Source organism: Mauremys mutica, chromosome 6 (genome assembly GCF_020497125.1).
Source record: "Mauremys mutica isolate MM-2020 ecotype Southern chromosome 6, ASM2049712v1, whole genome shotgun sequence".
Classification (NCBI taxonomy): domain Eukaryota; kingdom Metazoa; phylum Chordata; order Testudines; family Geoemydidae; genus Mauremys; species Mauremys mutica.
This window is the reverse complement of record NC_059077.1, coordinates 67,380,648-67,401,575: the sequence shown is the minus strand read 5'-3', so window position 1 is coordinate 67,401,575 and position 20,928 is coordinate 67,380,648. Positions and strand designations below refer to the sequence as shown.

General features: G+C 42.2%; 1 protein-coding gene across 1 annotated transcript in view; it reads left to right on the top strand.

Annotated features, from left to right (window-relative positions):
* Positions 1–20,928, top strand: part of EPB41L4A (erythrocyte membrane protein band 4.1 like 4A) — a 198,938-nt gene that overhangs the window by 115,773 nt on the left and 62,237 nt on the right. The window contains exons 9-12 of the mRNA XM_045020531.1: positions 730–818; positions 1,289–1,352; positions 15,122–15,213; positions 18,025–18,102. Coding sequence (XP_044876466.1) covers positions 730–818; positions 1,289–1,352; positions 15,122–15,213; positions 18,025–18,102 — 323 coding nt within the window. The remainder of the gene's footprint in view (positions 1–729; positions 819–1,288; positions 1,353–15,121; positions 15,214–18,024; positions 18,103–20,928) is intronic.

Genomic DNA, 20,928 nt, shown 5'->3' with positions numbered 1-20,928 from the left:
GGGAGATGACTGGTTGTGTCATTTTCTGCGTCTCCTTTTGATTACAGTTTTTGACCACTCCATGATTTCCCAGTATGATCATTACATTTTTCTGTTCTGTAGGGACCAGAAGTTAGTTGAGCAGACTGATGGTTCATGTGTCTTGGTTGGTATGGTATAATGAATCTGTTCTAGCATTCAGAAGTATATTTATATTATGAGTAAATATTGTATCTTATGCAGTGTGAAGTTTTGACTGTAATTACTTTCTTTAGATTTTTAAAGAAGAGAAATATGGCAATTTAGTTGATGAATTGTTTCTCACTCTTACCTGATTCATGTAAGTAATCCTTACTTATGAGAGCAATCCCACTGAAGGTTATAGGATTACTCCCATGAGTAAAGTTACTCAAGGAAGAAAGAATTTTGTAGGATTGGGTGGCTAGCTTACTAAAATGATGATGATCATAATAACCACTTATACAGAGGTTTTCATCAGCAGATTTCAAAGAGCTTTACAAAGGAGGTCAGTATCATTATTCCCATTTTACAGATGAGGAGACTGAGGCCACAGAGAGGTTAAAGTGACTTGCCCAAAGTTACCTAGCAGCAGAACCAGTAGTAGAACCCATTTCTCCTGATTCCCACGCCAGTGCTTTATTCACCAGGCCACACTGCTTCTTAGATGAAATCTATAAAAAATAAAATTGTGGTTGTAAGTAATAAAATAACATATGTTCTATTTTCCAGGGTGAAAACAAGTCTGAATATTTTTTAGGATTAACACCTGTAGGAGTTGTTGTTTACAAGAATAAAAAACAAGTAGGGAAGTATTTCTGGTATGTACAACATAATATTGCAGACTATTAAAATAATGTGGCTATAAGGAAAAATAAACTGAATACTGAACATATGTATGATATGACTGGTTAGTTTTATAAGAACTAAACTGATGTACTTGTTGGAATCACTGATCTTTCTGTCTAGATTAAATTGTCTATGTTCTGTTTCTAATATTGCAAGAGATGGGTTTAACTTTCCCTGCTCCCATTAAAGTGTTTAAGTAAATTTGTGGTCTCTAAGGTGCCTCAAGGACTCCTCGTTGTTTTTGCTGATACAGACTAACACGGCTATCACTCTGAAACTATTTTTCTCGTGAGTAATATATGTGGAGCACTGGCAAAAATGATCATATATGAATGGCTTTCTGAAACTCTCCTTTCAATTTTTTTGTTTCTTCTTTGTGTCTTTCTGATGTGTTGGATTTAAATACCATAACATGTCTCTTTATCTTTTTTTCAACATTTAGGCCTAGAATTACAAAAGTTCACTTCAAGGAAATGCAGTTTGAACTTAGAGTGCTGGGAAAAGATGTAAGTTTTTATTTCAAGTTTGAAAGAAGAAACAGTGAAACTAATCAAGTTAACAGTTTGGTGCGTTCAGTGAAATGAAACGATTATTGCCAGTTTTGCTTTTAATCACCACCACAAAAACTCTTCTTATATTTAAATTTATTCCCAAATGTAATCTTTCTTGATGGGTATTTGTAGTTAGGGTTAAGTTTTCTCTCTTTCCCTTGTGCCTGTTCTTCACTTTCAGGAAAGCCCTACTGAAGCAGAGCAGAATGAGACTGTATAGTATATTATCAAGATTTGTTCTTCTATGCCATCAGTAAAGCCTGTGTTTTAGAATATTGCAGAATGTCTATTCATGTACAAACAAGTCTGAGTTCTACTTTAAAGTAAATTACATATAGGTAATGCTGTAGTTACCATTTGATGGCACATGTATGTAGTAAGTATTTGTGTGAAATGCCTGGAATTATTTCAGATGTGTAACAAACTGAATGAGAAATCTGGAAGCTTGAGAAAGGAGACATAGGTTTACGGTGTGGTTGACTCATAAACTTGTTGAAAGTTCTATATTGTGCTCATAATAGGCCATCTCCCTGATGGCATTTGGCAGTTTCAAGCCCTGACAGGTATTTTTAGAAAACTGTTTAAGAGAACAGCAAGAACAAGGGTGTGAAAGATCATTAAAATCTGCACTGCAACTAATGCGTCTTTGAAGTGCTATTGCAGTACTCTGTATTCTGACAGTATAGGGAGATGCCGGAATGTCCAAACATATCCACCTTCCTGTTTTTGATACAAAGGAGATTGGTTGATGAAATAAATAATTGTGTCATTTGTCTTATCTTTCTGATTCTATATCATCATAATGCTGATTTATGCAGCTGCACACACAGATAAGCATAGCTGGCCAGTGTGGCTTGGCTGCTCCTAAATTCCAACATCATCATACTATAGAATATTCCCAAATTTATTCTATTCCCTTTATATCCTGGAATAAATGCCAGCACCATGTCATTTCACAGGGAAACTGAGACAAGAATTTGCCATATGATATGGGTGCAAAAAATGCCATTTCTGCATTGTGCTACATTCTGGGAGACATCCTACCCTGGAGGAGAAAGGGACTATTCCTTCTCCTTACAGATATAGTGTGACCAAACCTGGAATATTGCATTCATTTCCAGGCACCTCAATTTCCAGAAAGATAAGGGTGTTCCAGAACTTCACTCCTCTGATGGTTAGAAACCTTCAACTAATTTCAAGCCTAAACTTGTTGATAGCCAGTTTATATCCATTTGTTTTTGTGTCATCATTGGCACTTAACTTAAATAACTCCTCTTCCTCCATTGTGTTTATCCATTTGATGTATTACTAGAGAGCAATCATATCTCCCCTCAGCCTTTGTTTTGTTAGGTTAAACACACCAACTTGAATCTGCTCTCAAAAGGTAGGTTTTCCATTACTCTGATCATCCTAGTAGCCTTTCTCTGCACCCCTTCCAGTTTGAATTCATCTTTTTAAACCTGGGAGGCCAGAATTGCACACACTATTCCAGATGAGGTCTCACCAGTGCCTGGTATGAGTGCAATAACACTTCCTTATCTCTACTGGAAATACGTTGCCTGATGGATCCTAGGATTGCTTTAGTCTTTTTTCATGGCCAAATCATTTTGGCATCTCATAGTCATCCTGTAATCAACCAATACACCCAGGTCTTTCTCCTCTGTTGCTTCCAACGGATACGTCCGCAGTTTATAGCAAAAATTCATGTTGTTAGTCCCTTGCACTTTGCACTATTAAATTTCATCCCATATCTATTCCTCCAGTTTTCAAAGTCCTCCAGATCTTCTTGTATGATATTCCTGTCCTCTTTTGTATTGGCAGTAACTCTCAACTTTATGTCATCTGCAAATTTTAATGGCATGCTCCCATTTCTTGTGCCAGGGTCATGAATGAAAATGTTAAATAAGATTGGTCCCAAGACTGATCCCTGAGGAACTCCTCCAGTAACCTCCCTCCAGCCTGACTGTTCACCTTTCAGTATGACTCCGTGTAGTCTCCCTTTAATCAGTTTCTTATTCACTTTTCAATTCTCATATTAATCCACATCTTCTCCAATTTAACTAATAACCTATGTTAAATTGTATCAACTACCCTACTGAAATCCAGGTAGATTAGAGCTACTGCATTTCCATTGTCTAAAAAATCAGTTACCTTCTCAAGAAGATGATCAGGTTGGTCTGGCACAATCTACCTTTTGTAAAACAATGTTCTGTTTTGTCCCAATTACTGTTTGATGATATGGTCCATAATTAAGTAAATGAATTAATGCCCTATAATAATAATAATAATAACAAACTGATCCTGAATATATTAAATGCTTTATGTAGAACATAGTTTTAATATCACAATGGAAAGTCTGTAAACATTGTTATAATTATAGGCTTTAATTTATATTTTCAACTATTGACAGATGTGAAGTAAAAGCAATCAAACCCACTTCTCACAGATATACCAATGTAGGCAGAATAGTCTCTTAGTTACTTTTAGTACTTTGTGTTTGTGCATTGGTGCTGCACCTTAACAGTTACTTAATGGAAAACCTTGCTTGTTTTCAGTTTCTCCTTAAGGCAAATAAAAATTAAGGTTGAGATTTTTAGAGCTGTCTAAAGGATTTGGATGCCCAATTCCCATTAAAATTAATGGAAATGGATGGATTTACACATTTCAGCCCAAATATACAGAGCACGGTCCTCAGGCTGGCTAAAGATTAAAATATGGCATTTTTGTGTCAGGAAAATTGTTTATCATTGATGCTAGTGAGCCTGTTGTTTACATCATTTGACTTTTCATAAACTCAATGATTCAACAAGCACAAAATATTTACTGTTGCTGCATTTATAATGAAATTAAGAGCTTCACCTTCTCTGTTTCTTGTACTGAGATCTGTAGTGCTTCAGCAGTTCTCTTCCCTGAAAACCACTTGTATAATTATGACTTGTTTATTCTATTTCTGTAAACCCATTTCTGCTGTGTACTAATATTACTATAAGGTAATTGGATTTAATGTACTCGTAATTTATATCCTGTATCATTTAATTTTTTTCTCCATTACACTATCTACATTATTTTTTCTCATGCTTTTAAAAATAGTATTTCACTGTCCCTGGCTTACTATTGCATAAGAGACCAGTTACTTGGATCAGCTGGCAGAAATTTTCTTGAATTGACGTTAGTCACTGGATCAATATAACATTGTCCCTCAACTTGAACTGTGCTCTGAATTCAGAAGTAAGAGCATGTGTTAAGCAGCCTGAAGGAGTGAGCCTTTCCCATTTATAGATTGCAAAAGAACAGTCTCTTGGTAAGACAAATAAAGTGAAGACAAATTCTGATGATAAACAAGTATATTTTGGTTGAGCTCCCCTTGGGAAAACTACTGAGTCTGATTGTTGCCATGTGCAATCCTCCTTAGGGTGAAAGTCAGCTGTGCACACTTTTGTTGAAATTCACCCAGGAACATAGGTGGCCACAGAAAGTCCGCCATGCAGCAGGATCGTTGTGATTACACTACATGTGAATGGGTAACACTTCGGTGGGTGCACAGAGGACACTGCACCTCCTGAATGTGACAGAACTGGGTTCCACACTAGCGATGCATAGGCCACTATAGAAAAGGGCTGAAGGAATGGGCAAAGAAATGGAAAAAAACTGTGGTTACATGTATTCAAGGAATGTTTTTAGACCAGTGTGCAGGAATCACAGGCTCTGGTACAGCAACTGCAAAGAGGGTATGTATCTGCTCTGGCCACAGGTTGGGATGTTTATTCTGTACTCATACACACCAGCATTGTTCTCTCTTCCAAGCCCTTTTATTTGGGCATGGTATGTGGGAGTGACGTGTATGTGAGAGTGAATTAAACCCACTTACAGGAGAAAGTACCCTTAAATCTTGACTGTAGCAGGGTCTTTGACAGGTTCTGTGAATAGTGCACACGAAAAGTATTTATACATGCAGAATATCTTACTATACTTTTCACTATTTCCCTTCTTGAAACTAGAGCTGTGCAGAGGATGGAAATTCCATTTTGCAAAGGATTTTTAAATTTTGATTAGTTTTTAATCAGAATGAAACCTGAAAATATCTAAATTCTCCAGAAAGGAAAATTCTGAAAAAACAAACAAATATTGCTTCAGATCAATCAAAATGTTTTGTTTTGAGAAAATTGAAACATTTGTTTTGATTTTAATTTTTTGTTGCATTATAATATAACCCAAAATTTAAAACAAACAAAACAAAGTCATTTCAAAATGAAAAATCAAAATGTTTCATAGTGACAATGTCAAAACAGGATGTTTTGACACTGTCAGAAACTAGGGTTTTTTCAGTTTTCTCCAATATGAAATTTTGGCAAAATCAGCATAATTTTATGAAGTGTTGAGATTTTGATGGAGTTGCATTTTCCAAAGGAAAATAGGCCTATCAAAGTTTTCTGACCAGCTTTTCTTGAAATCTGCACCTTCTGTACATGGCAGTAACTTCCTGTAGATGCTGAATTGAATTAAAGGTTGTTTGCTTGAGGGATTAAGCTCTGATTTACCAGATGTGTTTGAAGAACTCATAGTTCAAATGTCTGTAATAAGTTTTGATCAGTGAAAAACTCAGGAATGAGTCATTTTAACTACTGATTGGCTCACACATGCCAGACTGGGCCTTTCAAGAAGCCTCTCTGGGCTGGATACACAAGTCCAGCTAGGCTATGCTCAGTGCTGAATCCAAGGACTTCAGGGACAAAACTAGTCAATTGTGGAAGTTAGAGCAGTATCAGGACAACTCCAAACTACAGCAGATCTAAGGGCACCCTAAGGGCCATTCCTTTGGCCAGGTTGTCCTGAGTGCAAGGTTTTATTTTTATTTGTGTGACTTTTGTCAGGAATGCCTACAGCTCTGGATAGGGTCCTTTTTCATCACTGTTAGAAATCTAAATCAATATATTAATAAGCTGGTTCAGCCATACCCCTTCCTGCCCTGCCACACTGTGGGTACGTCTACACTACAGGATTATTCTGATTTTACATAAACCGTTTTTTTAAAACAGATTGTATAAAGTCGAGTGCACGCGGCCACACTAAGCACATTAATTCGGTGGTGTGCGTCCATGTACCGAGGCTAGCGTCGATTTCCAGAGCGTTGCACTGTGGGTAGCTATCCCATAGCTATCCCATAGTTCCCGCAGTCTCCCCCGCCCATTGGAATTCTGGGTTGAGATCCCAGTGCCTGATGGGGCAAAAAACATTGTCGCGGGTGCTTCTGGGTACAGCCTCACCCCTCCCTCCGTGAAAGCAGCAGCAGCCAACCGTTTCGCGCTTTTTTTCCTGGGTGAACTGTGCAGACGCCATAGCACAGCAAGCATGGACCCTGCTCAGCTCAAGACAGCAATCATGGTTTTAAAAACCTCGCGCATTCTCGTGCACTCAATGCTGAACTGGGACCTGCAAAGCCAGGCGAGGAGGCGGCGGCTACGGCAGCGCGGCGACGACAGTGATGAGGACATGGACACAGAATTCTGTCAAACTGTGGGCCACTGCACTTTGGAGATCCTGCTGGTAATGGGGCAGGTTCTAGCCATTGAATGCCGATTTTGGGCCCGGGAAACAAGCACAGACTGGTGGGACCACATAGTTTTGCAGGTGTGGGATGATTCACAGTGGCTACAAAACTTTCGCATGCGGAAGGGCACTTTCATGGAACTTTGTGACTTGCTTTCCCCTGCCCTGAAGCGCCAGATTACCAAGATGAGAGCAGCCCTCACAGTTGAGAAGCGAGTGGCAATAGCCCTCTGGAAGCTTGCAACGCCAGACAGCTACCGGTCAGTCGGGAATCAATTTGGAGTGGACAAATCTACTGTGGGGGCTGCTGTGATGCAAGTAGCCAAAGCAATCACTAAGCTGCTGCTACGAAAGGTTGTGACTCTGGGGAATGTGCAGGTCATAGTGGATGGCTTTGCTGCAATGGGATTCCCTAACTGTGATGGGGCGATAGATGGAACCCATATCCCTATCTTGGCACCGGAGCACTAGGGCACCCACTACATAAACTGCAAGGGGTACTTTTCAATGGTGCTGCAAGCACTGGTGGATCACAAGGGACGTTTCACCAACATCCACGTGGGATGGCCGGGAAGTGTTCATGACGCTTGCGTCTTCAGGAACACTACTCTGTTTAAACGGCTGCAACAAGGGAATTACTTCCCAGACCAGAAAATAACAGTTGGGGATGTTGAAATGCCTGTAGTTATCCTGGGGGACCCAGCCTACCCCTTGATGCCATGGCTCATGAAGCCATACACAGGCAGCCTGGACAGTAGTCAGGAGCTGTTCAACTACTGGCTGAGCAAGTGCAGAATGGTGGTAGAATGTGCATTTGGCCGTTAAAAGGGTGGCTGGCGCACATTACTGACTCGCTCAGACCTCAGTCAAACCAATGTCCCCATTGTTATTGCTGCTTGCTGTGTGCTCCACAATCTCAGAGAGTAAGGGGGAGACCTTTATGGTGGGGTGGGAGGCTGAGGCAAATCACCTGGCCGCTGATTACGCACAGCCAGACACCAGGGCGATTAGAAGAGCACACCAGGAAGCGGTGCGCATTAGAGAAGCTTTGAAAACCAGTTTCATCACTGGCCAGGGTACAGTCTGACTGTTGTGTTTCTTTCTCCTTGATGAAACCATCCCCCCCCTTGATTGACTCATTCACTGTAAACCACCCATCCCCCCTTCGATCACAGTTTGCTTTCTAAGGAAATAAAGTCACTCTTGTTTAAAAATCATGTATTCTTTATTACTTAATTATAAAAAGAGGGAGAGAACTGACAAGGTAGCCTGGGTGGTGTTTCGGAGGAGAATAGTAGGGAAGTAAAAGGCCACTATAAAAATTTCATAATTTCATAATAATGAGAGCCTTTTGGTTGGGCTGTACACTGGGGTGGAGTGGGCGGGTGCACGGAGCCTACCCCCACAAGTTCTTACTCGTCTGGCGGTTGAGGAGGCTAAGGAACATGGTGAGGGGGGAGGGTGGTTATACAGGGGCTGCAGCGGCACTCTGTGATCCTGCTGCCGTTCCTGAAGCTCCACCATACGCCGGAGCATGTCAGTTTGATCACGCAGCAGCCCCAGAGTTGCATCCCGCCACCGCTGATCTTCCTGCCGCCACCTCTCATCTCGAGCATCTCTCCTCTCATCTCGAGCGTCGCTCCTGTCCTCACGTTGGTCCCTCCTGTCCTCACGGTCACTGGCATCTTTCCTGTACTTTGCTACCACTTCCTTCCACTCATTCAGATGCGCTCTTTCATTGCGGGTCACTTCCGTGATTTCCGAAAAAATTTCTTCTCGCGTCTTTTTTTTCCGCTGCCTTATCTGAGATAGCCTTCGGGACGGAGTAGGGATGCTTGAAAAATTTGCAGCTGCATGAGGGAGGGAAAAAAGGGAGAGAAGTATTTAAAAAGATACATTTTAGAGAACAATGGTCATATTCTTTCACGGTGAACAACACTATTCACCTTACATAGCACATGTGTTTTCGCTACAAAGTCGCATTTTGCATCTTAATATTGCGTGCCTGCGGCTTTGGTGTTACAGATTACAGACGCAGGTCCGGGCATCAGAATTCTGCTTGCATGCGGCCATGGTAAGCCATTGTCTTTTGTCTTCTGCAGCCTTCATCTATCCAGCGCCCTCCTTTCCCAAATTGAGTGCTGCTTCTTTCCTGTTAACATGCAGCAGCAGAAACCACCCTGTGGCTGGTATCATGGAAGATCACTGCTAAACACCCCCCTTTCCACCACCACCCCCAACCGCGTGGCTGGTAGCAGGAAAGATCCCTGCTAGCCAAACGTGGAAAAGCTCAGCGCCAATCGCGTCCCCACCCCCCGTTCCCCCCGTTTGGCTACCTGCAGGGAAGGATTTCTTTTAAGCAACAGGCAAACAGCCCAGTAGGAATGGCCATCTCTGTCCCCTTACTTAAATTCCTGAATTTCAACCAGGTTACCATGAACGATATCACTCTCCTGAGGATAACACAGCGAGATAAAGAACGGATGTTGCTTGAATGCCAGCAATCACCGGGACCATACGCAGCTAGGCTTTGTCATGCAATGATACCAGATTACTTGCTACATGCATGGCATGGTCAAGTGTCCTACCATGGAGGACAGAATAAAGCAGCACTGCCCAGAAACCTTCTGCAAAGGCTTTTGGAGTACCTCCAGGAGAGCTTCATGGAGATGTCCCTGTAGGATTTCCACTCCATCCCCAGACATGTTAACAGACTTTTCCAGTAACTGTACTGGCCGCGAATGCATCCCAAGTCCTCAGGCCAAATTAATCATTAAAAAACGCTTGCTTTTAAACCATGTCTTATATTTACAAGGTACACTCACTAGAGGTCCCTTCCATGGCTTCATTGTCTGGGATAGTTGCTTGGGAGGGCTGGGAGGGTAATTCCGTCAGGGTGAGAAAAAGCTCCTGGCTGTTGGGGAGAACGGAGTGCTGTGCGCTCTCTACAAGCTCCTCCTCCTCTTCCTCCTCATCTTCCCCGTCCGCAGAATCCTCAGCCATGGCTGCGATTACCACCCCTACCTCGGAATCCACGGACAGGGGTGGGGTAGTGGTGGCGGACCCCCCTAGAATTGCATGCAGCTCAGCGTGGAAGCGGCATGTTTTCGGCCCTGCCCCAGACCTTCCGTCTGCTTCTTTGGTTTTCTGGTAGGCTTGTCTGAGCTCTTTAACTTTCACACGGCACTGTACTGAGTCCCTGCTGTGGCCTCTCTGCATCATGGCCTTGGAAATTTTTTCAAATGTTTTTTCCTTTCGTCTTTTGGAACGGAGTTCTGTTAGCACAGAATCCTCTCCCCATACAGCGATCAGATCCAGTACCTCCCGTGCAGTCCATGCTGGAGCTCTTTTTCGATTCTCAGGAGACTGCATTGTTACCTGTGCTGATGAGCTCTGCGTGGTTACCTGTGCTGATGAACTCTCCACGCTGGCCAAACAGGAAATGAAATTCAAAAGTTCACGGGGCTTTTCCTGTCTACCTGGCCAATGCATCTGAGTTCAGATGGCTTTCCAGAGCGGTCACAATGCACTGTGGGATAGCTCCCGGAGGCCAATACCGTCGATTTGCGACCACACTAACCCTAATCCGACATGGCAATACCGATTTGAGCGCTACTCCCCTCGTCGGGGAGGAGTACAGATATCGGTATTAAGAGCCCTTTATATCGATATAAAGGGCTTTGTTGTGTGGACGGGTGCAGCGTAAAATCGGTTTAACGCTGCTAAATTCGGTATAAACGTGTAGTGTAGACCAGGCTTAGTGTGCTGGGGTGGGGAGGGGTGCACGAGGGAGAGCCATGGAGCTGTTTGTGCAGCTCTTCATCTCCTTTCTGCCTCATCTGTGGCATAAAAGAGACAGAACCAGGGCAGAAGATCTGGCCCTCTCATGCTAGCTGCAAATTTAACTTAAAATCCCATCCAGAAAAATAGAGTAATTTGTTCATGTTACTTAAGAATTACAAACAGTGGGTCAGTTTACACAAATTGAAACCAATGGGGTGGTATGAGTGTAAGCAAGTGCAGAGAATTTGATCCACTAACTAGAGAGTTTTGTATGTGTCTTTTTCTCCCTCTTACCCACTCAACCATCTGCTACTTGTAACAGTAAGAGTTGTGTAGTGGTTAATAGGTGAATCACCACTAAACAGCCTTCTGTTTAAAGTGCAGTGGAATAAAATTCCTTGGCAAACCTGAAGTGGTGGCTTAATTTTCAGGTTTATTTTTTAAGCCTTTTGTGAGTTATTGTTTAGTAAAGTTTTTGTATTGTTACTTTATGAGGCTAAGGTACTTTAAATCTTGAAGTGGTTATGCACTATTATGCATTATTATTTTGATACTTGAGCTGTATGATGTACTTTAAGATAATTATCTTCTTGATTGTAGAGTTGAGGTGACCTTGTGTAACCCGTAATACAGTCTTGATTGCATAAGCTAGGATTGGTATGCATTAGGTAAATGCATTAAAAAAAAACACCCTTAAAAACATTTTCTGTTGGAGGAAACAAATGATAATCTCCAGGTATGTGTCTAACTTGGCAAAGAATAATGTTTCGCTCTCAGCAACTGTTTCCAAATATGTATATTCCACTATTGTTCATCTTACTGAAGCAGAGTGGCAATGTATATGCGGCCAGATCTTCACCGGCACTGAGTTTACACTCGATTCATCTGACAAGAATGGGGAGAAGGAGAAGTTACTGTAAATCACTTTTCTGCTTCTATGAACCTGGTCTGGCTGGGGGACAAAATAGTCCCTGTCATAAATTAGTGTAGCCTAAGGGTTACTGTATGTTATGTTGACTGGTGCAGTCCCATAGGGTCTGATCAGTCTGTCAATTTACGCCAGTTGAGACTCTGGTGTATACATTTTAATGTTGACACAGTCATAACATCCTAAAATCTGCTTCTCTTGTTTCACTTTTTTTAAAAAAACTGGACACTTCATTAAAAATCCTAGCTCTGGATTTGTCACACACAATAAGAGCGAATTGGATTTTGCAGTAGGTGGAATCTTGCTCCTGATTGCCAGAGATTCACATGTTGTATGATTCTCCTATTGTATGTCCAATATGGCAGATTTGGAATGCAATACCCCCCAGACCCCAGTAATATCTGAGATCATGTTTTTTATTAATTGCAGGAATATATTGTTGCAAAGTAAATATAAGTATCATCTATACTCTGCAGCACATCAGTCTCTTTAGATGAAAGAGTTTCATCTCCCAGTTTCCAGTACTTGCAGTGGTGATGATTCCTATTGCAGGCCCCTCTTTTTGCTGTAATGTCTTTAGGAAAAAGGGTCTCCAGCTTATCTGGAGGCATATTCAGTCCTTGGTAACTTCACCTAAATATTCCAGCCATCAGTGTAATCTTCTGCAGTGGAAAATATAAATAAAATCTCTCAAAGAATGAAGTGGCTCAGGTATATCCCTAATGTTTTTGTCATTGTCAGAGAATGAAACTTTAGTTAATTATTCCAATCATCGGTGCACCCCCCCCGCACCCCATTATTATTATTGTTTATTGCTGGTTTCATGTTTGAAGAAAGGCTTTCAAGCAAGTAATTTGTAACTTTCATGAACTGCCTGACAACCTTTAATAAGGGATGTAATCTATTTATTTATTAGGAGTGAGATTTTGGATTCTGGGGAATGCACTAGATTAATTCATGATTTGCAGGTTTGTTTGCAAATCATAGCTGTGGTTTAAATGAAAAATGTGAGTAACCTGAATGGACTCTTCATGCACGCCCACACATCATGCTGTATGTGCAGGCATCCATTTTATAAAACCAGCTACTAAAAATAAAATAGGTAAAATTCCATTTATAAACACTTGTTATATGTTATCAGATTATTGAGGATACTCTTTTAGGACCTGAGTCTGTCACTCATATTGAGTGATAATTTTCTACATGAATCCCATAGAAATCAGTGGGACTACTCAGGTAGTAAGGTACTATGTACTCAGTGTGACAGAACTAGGCCCTTAATAAGTTAACTGGTTAACAGATAGAGTTTCATGTAGAGTCTTGAATTTTATTATTTGTTGAAAAAGATTAGTATAATCCTGGAAGACTTATTTTAATGTCAATAGACAAGATCTTCAAACATGAGTGTCTAAAGGTAGGTTTCTAATTCTGAGTTTAGAGAGACAAGGTGGGTGAGGTAATATCTTTTATTGAACCAGCTTGTGTGTTGGTGAGACAAGCTTTTCAGCTTACATAGAGCTCTTCTTAAGGATCTTCTTCAGGACCTGAAGAAGAACTCTGTGTAAGCTCGAAAGCTTGTCTCACCAACAGAAGTTGGTCCAATAAAAGACATTATATCACCCGCCTTGTCTCTCTAATATCCTGGGACCAACACAGCTGTAACAACACAGCATACAACAATTGAGTTTAGGCACTTTGGCCTGATTTGCAAAGATGCCAAATATGGATTTAGTTCCTAGGATCAGTGCTTATTTGTAATGAAAGAGGTGCTGGTGATCAAGCAATTAGGTTCTGGGGCTCAAGCAATTTTTTTACTTTCATAACTCAGGCAGCAAGCTCAGAGGTTCCGGGGCGATGAACTGCCAAGCCTAGTGGTGCCAGGGCTCGGCCCTGGCAAGCCCTGGCAGAAATAGTGCGCTGCTTAGGATCTTGGCTTTAGTGTGCATATTTTGAAAATCTTGGCCTAGGTAGACAACATTACAAAAAGGGGGAATCCTTTCCTCCCAAATCCTATCTTCTAGCTAGCTAGCCACTTAATGTTGAAATTCCTTTTGTGCCAGATATGCACAGTTGATTCATTTGCTGAACATACTACTGTACATACCAATTTATTTCATAGGCTGGGTTTTGAATGCAATCTATCAGAAAGGAAATGTATAGCTCAGTTTAGAATCACTTTATTAGACAATGGAGTTCTCAGTGTGTGCGTAGTGAAGGTTGGTATTAGCAGTAACACACACAAGCCAGGGTCTGCACAGACTGCACAGATTTGTGATTTACTGCAAAACAAAATATTTAAAAATATATACTAGGTGCGTGGTCACACTTCCACCTATTGTAACATATATCCCAGGAATGATGTTTCAGTAAGCAAAGAAAATAAAAAAATACAGACCTGTTGACATCATTTGAGGTATTTTATGATTTGTAAATTTCTCTTCTCCTCCTCCTTCTCCTCCATCATCATCATCATCATCTGGCTTCTTTATACCATGTATGGCAGTGATAGTAGAAGCTGATAGCAATCTCCCATCTGACTGATTTCCATCTGTCTCTAGCTAGTTTTTAAGTTTTGAGCATTCATTTTTCACTTTTCTATCTGTAGAAGCCTTCCCAACAATTGCTATCTTCCATGATTTTCTGTCTTCTGCTCCCTTTCCCACATGTTTGAAAACATTGCATTCTATAATTAGTTAATTTTCTTCCTGTTCTCTCTTTCTTTGTGTCACTTCTTCCAGTTGTCTTCTTGATTTCCAGGTTTAATTTCCCCCTCTTTGTGTGTCCTTTTGCTTTGATTTAGTCCACCCCACCTGCCTTATTCTTGCCTTCATTTATGTTTTTTCTCTGCTCCCTGTTGTCCTTTCCTCTGTGCATTAGTAAATAAAGCCTTTGCAAGATCCTAGTCACTGACTTGCACATAGTTTTACTAATGTCATTTGCCCAGGACCTGCTTGTTTATAAGTATTAAGTTATAAATGTTACTTACTTGTACTGTCTGAAGTTTCAGATAAATTGAGTGTTGTAATCTCACACACATTTTAATGTAATAAAATGAAAAATTATTTTGAGGGGAAATGTGTGCTTTTGATTGGCCTTCTAAGGTGTGGTTTGAAAAAACATCCCTAATAGAATATATGAAAAAATATGGGTTTTTGCTAGTAAAATACTTGTCAGTAATATAATACATAAAACCAGAAGTGACAAACAAAGTATTTTAAGGACCTACCGTTCTTTTCTTCTTTCAGTTTCTGTGATTCTATTTTAAATTAAACAGTTTTATATATTTCTAGGGCCTGCTTCTCCTCTCACATACACCAGTATGTCATTGTTGACCTCAGTGAAGTTTCTCCTGATTTACACTGGCACAAGGGAAAGGAGAATCAGGCCCCACATGTGTAGTTCGACAAGTGAAAATCCACTCCATAGGAAGAATCTTTCATAGTAATGTTGTCTCTCTTTATTTCAGTGCAATGAAACGTCCTTCTTTTTTGAAGCACGTAACAAAACCACATGTAAACATCTTTGGAAATGCTGTGTAGAGCACCATACGTTCTTCAGGTGAGTGGAGGTAAAGTTATTAAGGTTTTACTATGTTATGACAACAGAAGATAAATGTGCTGGCTGAGATTCTTGCTGCACCTCTCAGAAACATAGCACAGACTCTCAGCACAGGGGGTGAGAGGTTAGGGTGGCCTTAAGACACTCTTGTGCCCTCCTGATTCTGGGCTCCTCTGTGAGACATGCCCTGCCCAAGTCTCTTTCCAGGCATAGTTTTATTCTTCTACTATAGAATGTAGGCAAAAACATCAAACACAAAAAGCATTTCCTCTGCTCACCTTGGGCTGTAGCTCCCAGAGGCTTTTCCCTTTGACTCTCGCAGTGCTGAAAAGGGGATACACCCAGGGCTGGCTCCAGGCACCAGCGAAGGAAGCAGGTGCCTGGGGTGGCCAATAGAAAGGGGCGGCACTCTGTCCGTTATTGGGGCGGCACGGCCGGGTCTTTGGCGGCAATTCGGCAGCAGGTCCTTCACTCTGTCTCTTCCTCTTCGGCGGCACTTCGGCGGTGGCTCAATTGTTTATTTTTCTTCGCCGCTTGGAGTGGCAAAAAGGCTGGAGCCAGCCCTGGATACACCCTTCCTTTCAATCCCCCTGCTTTGGGGCCTACTGCAGAAGCCCACCTCCCTCCTGTAGTTCCCACTCAACTAACCTCTCTCAACCCCTCTATAAGGCACACCTGAACCCCTGCTCCCTGGCCCCTTCCCCATCTAGGTCTGATAAATTGAACAGAACAGGTTGGCCCCAGGTGTCCGGGCCCTCAAAGGGACAAGCTGGACTGTTGTACTGCATGACAGCGTACAGCAAATCCTGAGTTGTATGTATGCATCTTCAAATTATATGGGCATGTCCCTGTGCAAAGCAAGTTTCAGTTGGAAGCAAGTTAGTTCAGTTGTGTTACAAACCCCTGTAAAAGTCCTGCCCTGATAATTTTGCAACACTGACATGCCTTTAACAATGGGCACAATGCTCCCTTAGACATGTTCTCCCAATGTAAAGATGAGGAAGCTCCATGACTTCACACTCTCAGAATTTATTCACCATTCTTTCATGGGATAGAAGTCCAAAGACCTTTCCCACCACCAAAGAAGTGGCAAGGTCTTTGGACCTCCAAAACTGTGGCACTTGGGGGAGTAACAGGAGGCAAGGGCCATTCAAGACCCTGTAGCTTTGCACTGCTTCCTGTTCCTCAGCTAATATGGGAGCTGTGCTGCTGGCCCTCTTCCCCCATCAGCAGCTGATCCCAGTGCATGATTCAAGGGTAATCCACGTTACAAAGGAGGAACTTGCACAAGTTAACAGCGACTCAGGCCTGGTCTACTCTACACTGCAGCATTAGGTCGACCTAAGGCAGCTCACATAAATCTGACTATGTCCGTGTATACCCTACAGCCTTGCTCCCGACAATACAAGTGCCATCCTACACCGACATGATAACTTCACCTCCACGAGAGGCGTAGGGCTTATGTCAGTGTAGTTAGGGCGACACAGTGTTCCTGTCTGTAGACCAGTGTTCCCCCAAACGGGGGTGTGTGACCCCAGGGGGGGTGCAGAGGAATGTTCGAGGGGGCTTTGCTGGAGTCATGAAATTGACAAGAAAGCCAGCTCCCCGGTCTCTGCTATAAGCCAGGCTGCCACCCAGGCTCCCGCTCAGGCTGCTGCCTGGGCTCCCCACAGGGAGCCCTGCTGCCCCCTGAGGTTCCAGCCCCCTGCTCCCAGCCAGGCTGGTACCCAGGCTTCCAGCTCCCTTCTCCGATCTGGGCAGCTGCCTGGGCTCTCTGCCAGGAACAGAGCAGCCACACCAGCTTCTCAGCTCCCCACCAGGAGCATGGCAGCCGACTGGACTCTGTGTGTGAATCTCCCCGTCAGGAGCCCAGCTGCTCCCCCTCCACTCCCAGGCTCTTGGCTCCCCGTTCCCCGGCAGGAGCACAGCAGCCAGCTGGACTCTGGGCATAGATGTCCCTGCTGGGAGCCCAGCTGCACCCCCTGGGCTCTTGGCTCCGTGCTCCCCATTGGTGTAGTGTAGATATGCCCTCAGTCAGCATTAACTTTTATGGGGATTGTGACAGGGCAACATCCTGTTCCTGTCTTCTGTTCTGTCTACACAGACTCTGAGACTTTCCGTTGTTAAACACCCAAGCACAGTTCAGTTACATTAGCTCTTCCCACCACCTTATTGATCCATACACAATAATTATTTATAGTGTCAGTTTCTCCTCAGTTCTTTGCCAAAGAGAGGGAAGAGATCTCGCTACCCAGAGACCTTTCCAGGCTCTGCTAGTCTGCCTCCCTCTCCTGTGCTGCCTTATACATGCTGTGTTAATGGACCAATTTGCTTGTTAGTCCTCCCCTAGCCCGTTCAAATCCATTAATTAGGCCCCATTAGGTTCACTCTGGGGGAAATTAATTGGTATTTAAATGACCAGAGTGCTGGCTCAGCTGTTGGTTCCCAGGACTTTACACAGGGATGTTCTGTGGGGTTTGGGTAAGGGTGATGGCACAGAAAGAACCCGTCCATCTAGATCTAGCCTCACCTGCATGGATTCATGGAACTCTGAGCCCCATGGAGCACGCATGGAGAGCCTACCATGACATGGGGATAAGGAGGAGCTTATAGAGGAGCCATGCTTCCCCTTTTGGACCTGCAAATTTGTGCCCACAACTTCTGTTACAAATGGAGGAGATTACTCTGTCTTATAATAGCATTGCATCATCCTAAAACCATTCTACATGGACATTAATTATGGTAGTTTATTTACTATATATTTTAGTGTATGTAATTTTACTGTGTTGTTTTATTTTTAAAATAATGTAGAATGCCAGAAAATGAGTCAAACTCTCTGTCAAGAAAATTCAGCAAGTTTGGATCCATAGGTTATAAACATCGGTACAGGTAAATCTGTTTCACCTTAAAATCTTTACATTCAGATCATTTCCCCTCAGAAAAATTGTTAACAATAACATTCCAGTTCACAGATTAAACAATGTGAGATGCAGGCCAGATTTTCTGGTCTGACTTAGCTGTGCTCAAAGCAGGAACTGGGAAGGAGGCAATGAGGCAGGGGCCAAGGTTGCCTTTGTGGCTCCCTGATCCCTGGTGCTAGATGGGGGCCAGTACAGCCCATAGCACAACATAGAGGAGCCTCAGGAATGTTCTAAATTACACCCAGCCCATGGCCTGACGGGGCTGTTTTAACAAGTGTGGACCACCAGGGCACAGTAGGACCCTGGCCACGATCCTTATGCAGAGATCTATCAGTAGGGATGGCACAGAGCAACAGGGAAATCCACCAACTATGGGCATCCCTCAGGAAGCCAGTTAAACTAGCTTTACAGCCCCTAGTGGTGCCAGAGCAGTACAAATGAGCCACAGTGGGGCTAAGGATCTGGTGCTTTTTGGTTAAGCTAGGGATAGATCAAACCCATCTGGTGAATTTAAGGTTTCCTTGTCTAATGGTTGGGGCACAAGATTTGGGGCCAGAAGACCTGTGCTTTAGACCCAGCTTTGCCACATATATGCTGTGTGACCTTCAGTAAGTCAGCTATGGTGTGATTTTCAGAAGTGCTGAACACTTGCAGCTCCAGTTAACTTTCGTGTGAGCTGCAGGTATTCACCACCTATGGAAATCGGGCCACTTACTTTTCTCAGGCCTGATGACATCAGTCAAGAGTGTGAAAAATCCACACCACTGACCAAAGTAGCTATGCTGACCAAACCCCCGGTGTAGATGCAGCGCAGTCAATGGAAGAATGCTTCTGTCAGCCTACCTACCATTGTTTGGGGAGCTATTGTTCCTACACTGGCGTAAAAACCCCTTCTGTCAATGTAGATTGTGCCTATGCTGTGTGGGGTTATGCCAGCATAGCTATGGCGAAGGAACTATGCCAGTATAGTCCCTATAGTGTAGCCATACCCTCAGTGTCAGTTTCCCCATTTGTCAAAGGGAGATAAAAACACTTTTTCATCTTTGTAAGGTGTTTAGAAACATTTGAATAGAAAGTGCAATACAAGTCTTAAGTACTATACTATACCATACTCATGGAAAACCATGGCCAAGTTTGAATGTCACAATATGGGGTACAGCCTCCTTATCACTGTCTCCCAGGAACACAAACCTAAAATCATAAGTCATATAACCCTCAACATCTTAAGCACCTCCAGAACCTCAGTTAACAAATGAGGGCCAAAATCTTAGTAGAGAAGGATCTGGCTCCACAGGGGCTTCCAATCTACTCCTTATTGGAGTGATCTTATGTATTAATTTGGAGTGAAAGTGCCTCACAATGAGAAATACTTGATTCTGTGCCAGAGTAGAGAGGACCCAGGCTGTCCACCGCCTGGAACAGTTCTGCTGATTGGGATGTGGCAGACGCTTTGTTGTAGGAGAAGAAACTTTGCCTCCACACACCCATGGCATGAGATTTAACATTTTTTTGTTGCAGTTGGCCACACTTAAGTATTTCTGACCCTGGTGCTCTAATCCCCAACCTTCCTCCATCATTTGTCATAGGCTGTCTATATACAGCACCAAAGTGCCTGGTGATGATAATTCACCTCTTGGAATGGGTCGTTGTCGACTGCAAAAATGTTTTTTAAACATTCCAGATAAAGTCTTCTCTTATCACCAGAAGGGAAAAAGGAATCCTTACTTGTGCTGTGTTGATCTACAAGGGTTTTCCCCAGATGTGGGTTAGTGTTTTAATAATTTGGAATTTTAAAAAAAGATTGGGGCTATCCCATTAAAGTTCAGCTACTGCGCATTTGAAGCATATTGATTATCAGTATGATAGTGAATATTATTTAATTGGTTGGTATTTGAAATTCAGTAACTGTTGCTTCATTAAATGCATATTGGCAACTGTAATTAACAGCATCTTCATGTGCTTAAAGCATCAGCTGTTTGCTTACACTGTAGATCTGATTCCCACTACCCCACCTTTTTTATTATTTGATTTTTTGGAGGGGTGGGTTGTATCATTGAGGGGCAACAATAAAACTGCACTTCTGCATATATAATGTAAGCTCAAGACAGAAGCTATAATTCCATGCCTGAGGAGAGGGGGTCATAACCTTTTCTTGTTAGCCTCTGGGGTATTTGTTTGTTTGGAGTCTGATAGTTTGTAAGCAACTCCCCATTATCAGATTAGTTGTTTAGATTAGGTGCTGCCCAAAGGGGATTAATGAAGGCTGCTGTTGGAGGGTTACAAAGGTTAACATGGTTGCAGAGCTATAACATTTGTTAATGTTTTCTGGCAAGCCTGCAGAATAAAATAATTTGAAACTTAAAACCAGTAATACTTTGATCCACTCTGATGTTTTTTTCCCCTTAAATATATTTTCTGATGTTTAAAGAAATTAAAAAAAAAAGTGTTCATCCAAATGGATGTTCACATAACTCAAATACTAATTACAATGTTTAACACACAGTATAATTGCTCTTCACTCATTAGAAATGCGCCTGAATGTTTTTAAATCATTGCACTGCAGATGTGGCAACTGGGAATTACTGCTAGAAATGATCTTTCCAAAAACCTTAATTTAAAATAAATGTAAGAGAGATCTATAAAAAAAAAATTAAACGTCTCTGCATTTTATTTTTGTTGAAACTGAAATACCATTAGATAGTTTTAGTGTTATTAGTAAAATAATGTTAGTGTTTAATTGATCTTATTGTATGACATCAGAAAATAAATAAAATTCATAATGCTGTCTGGTTAA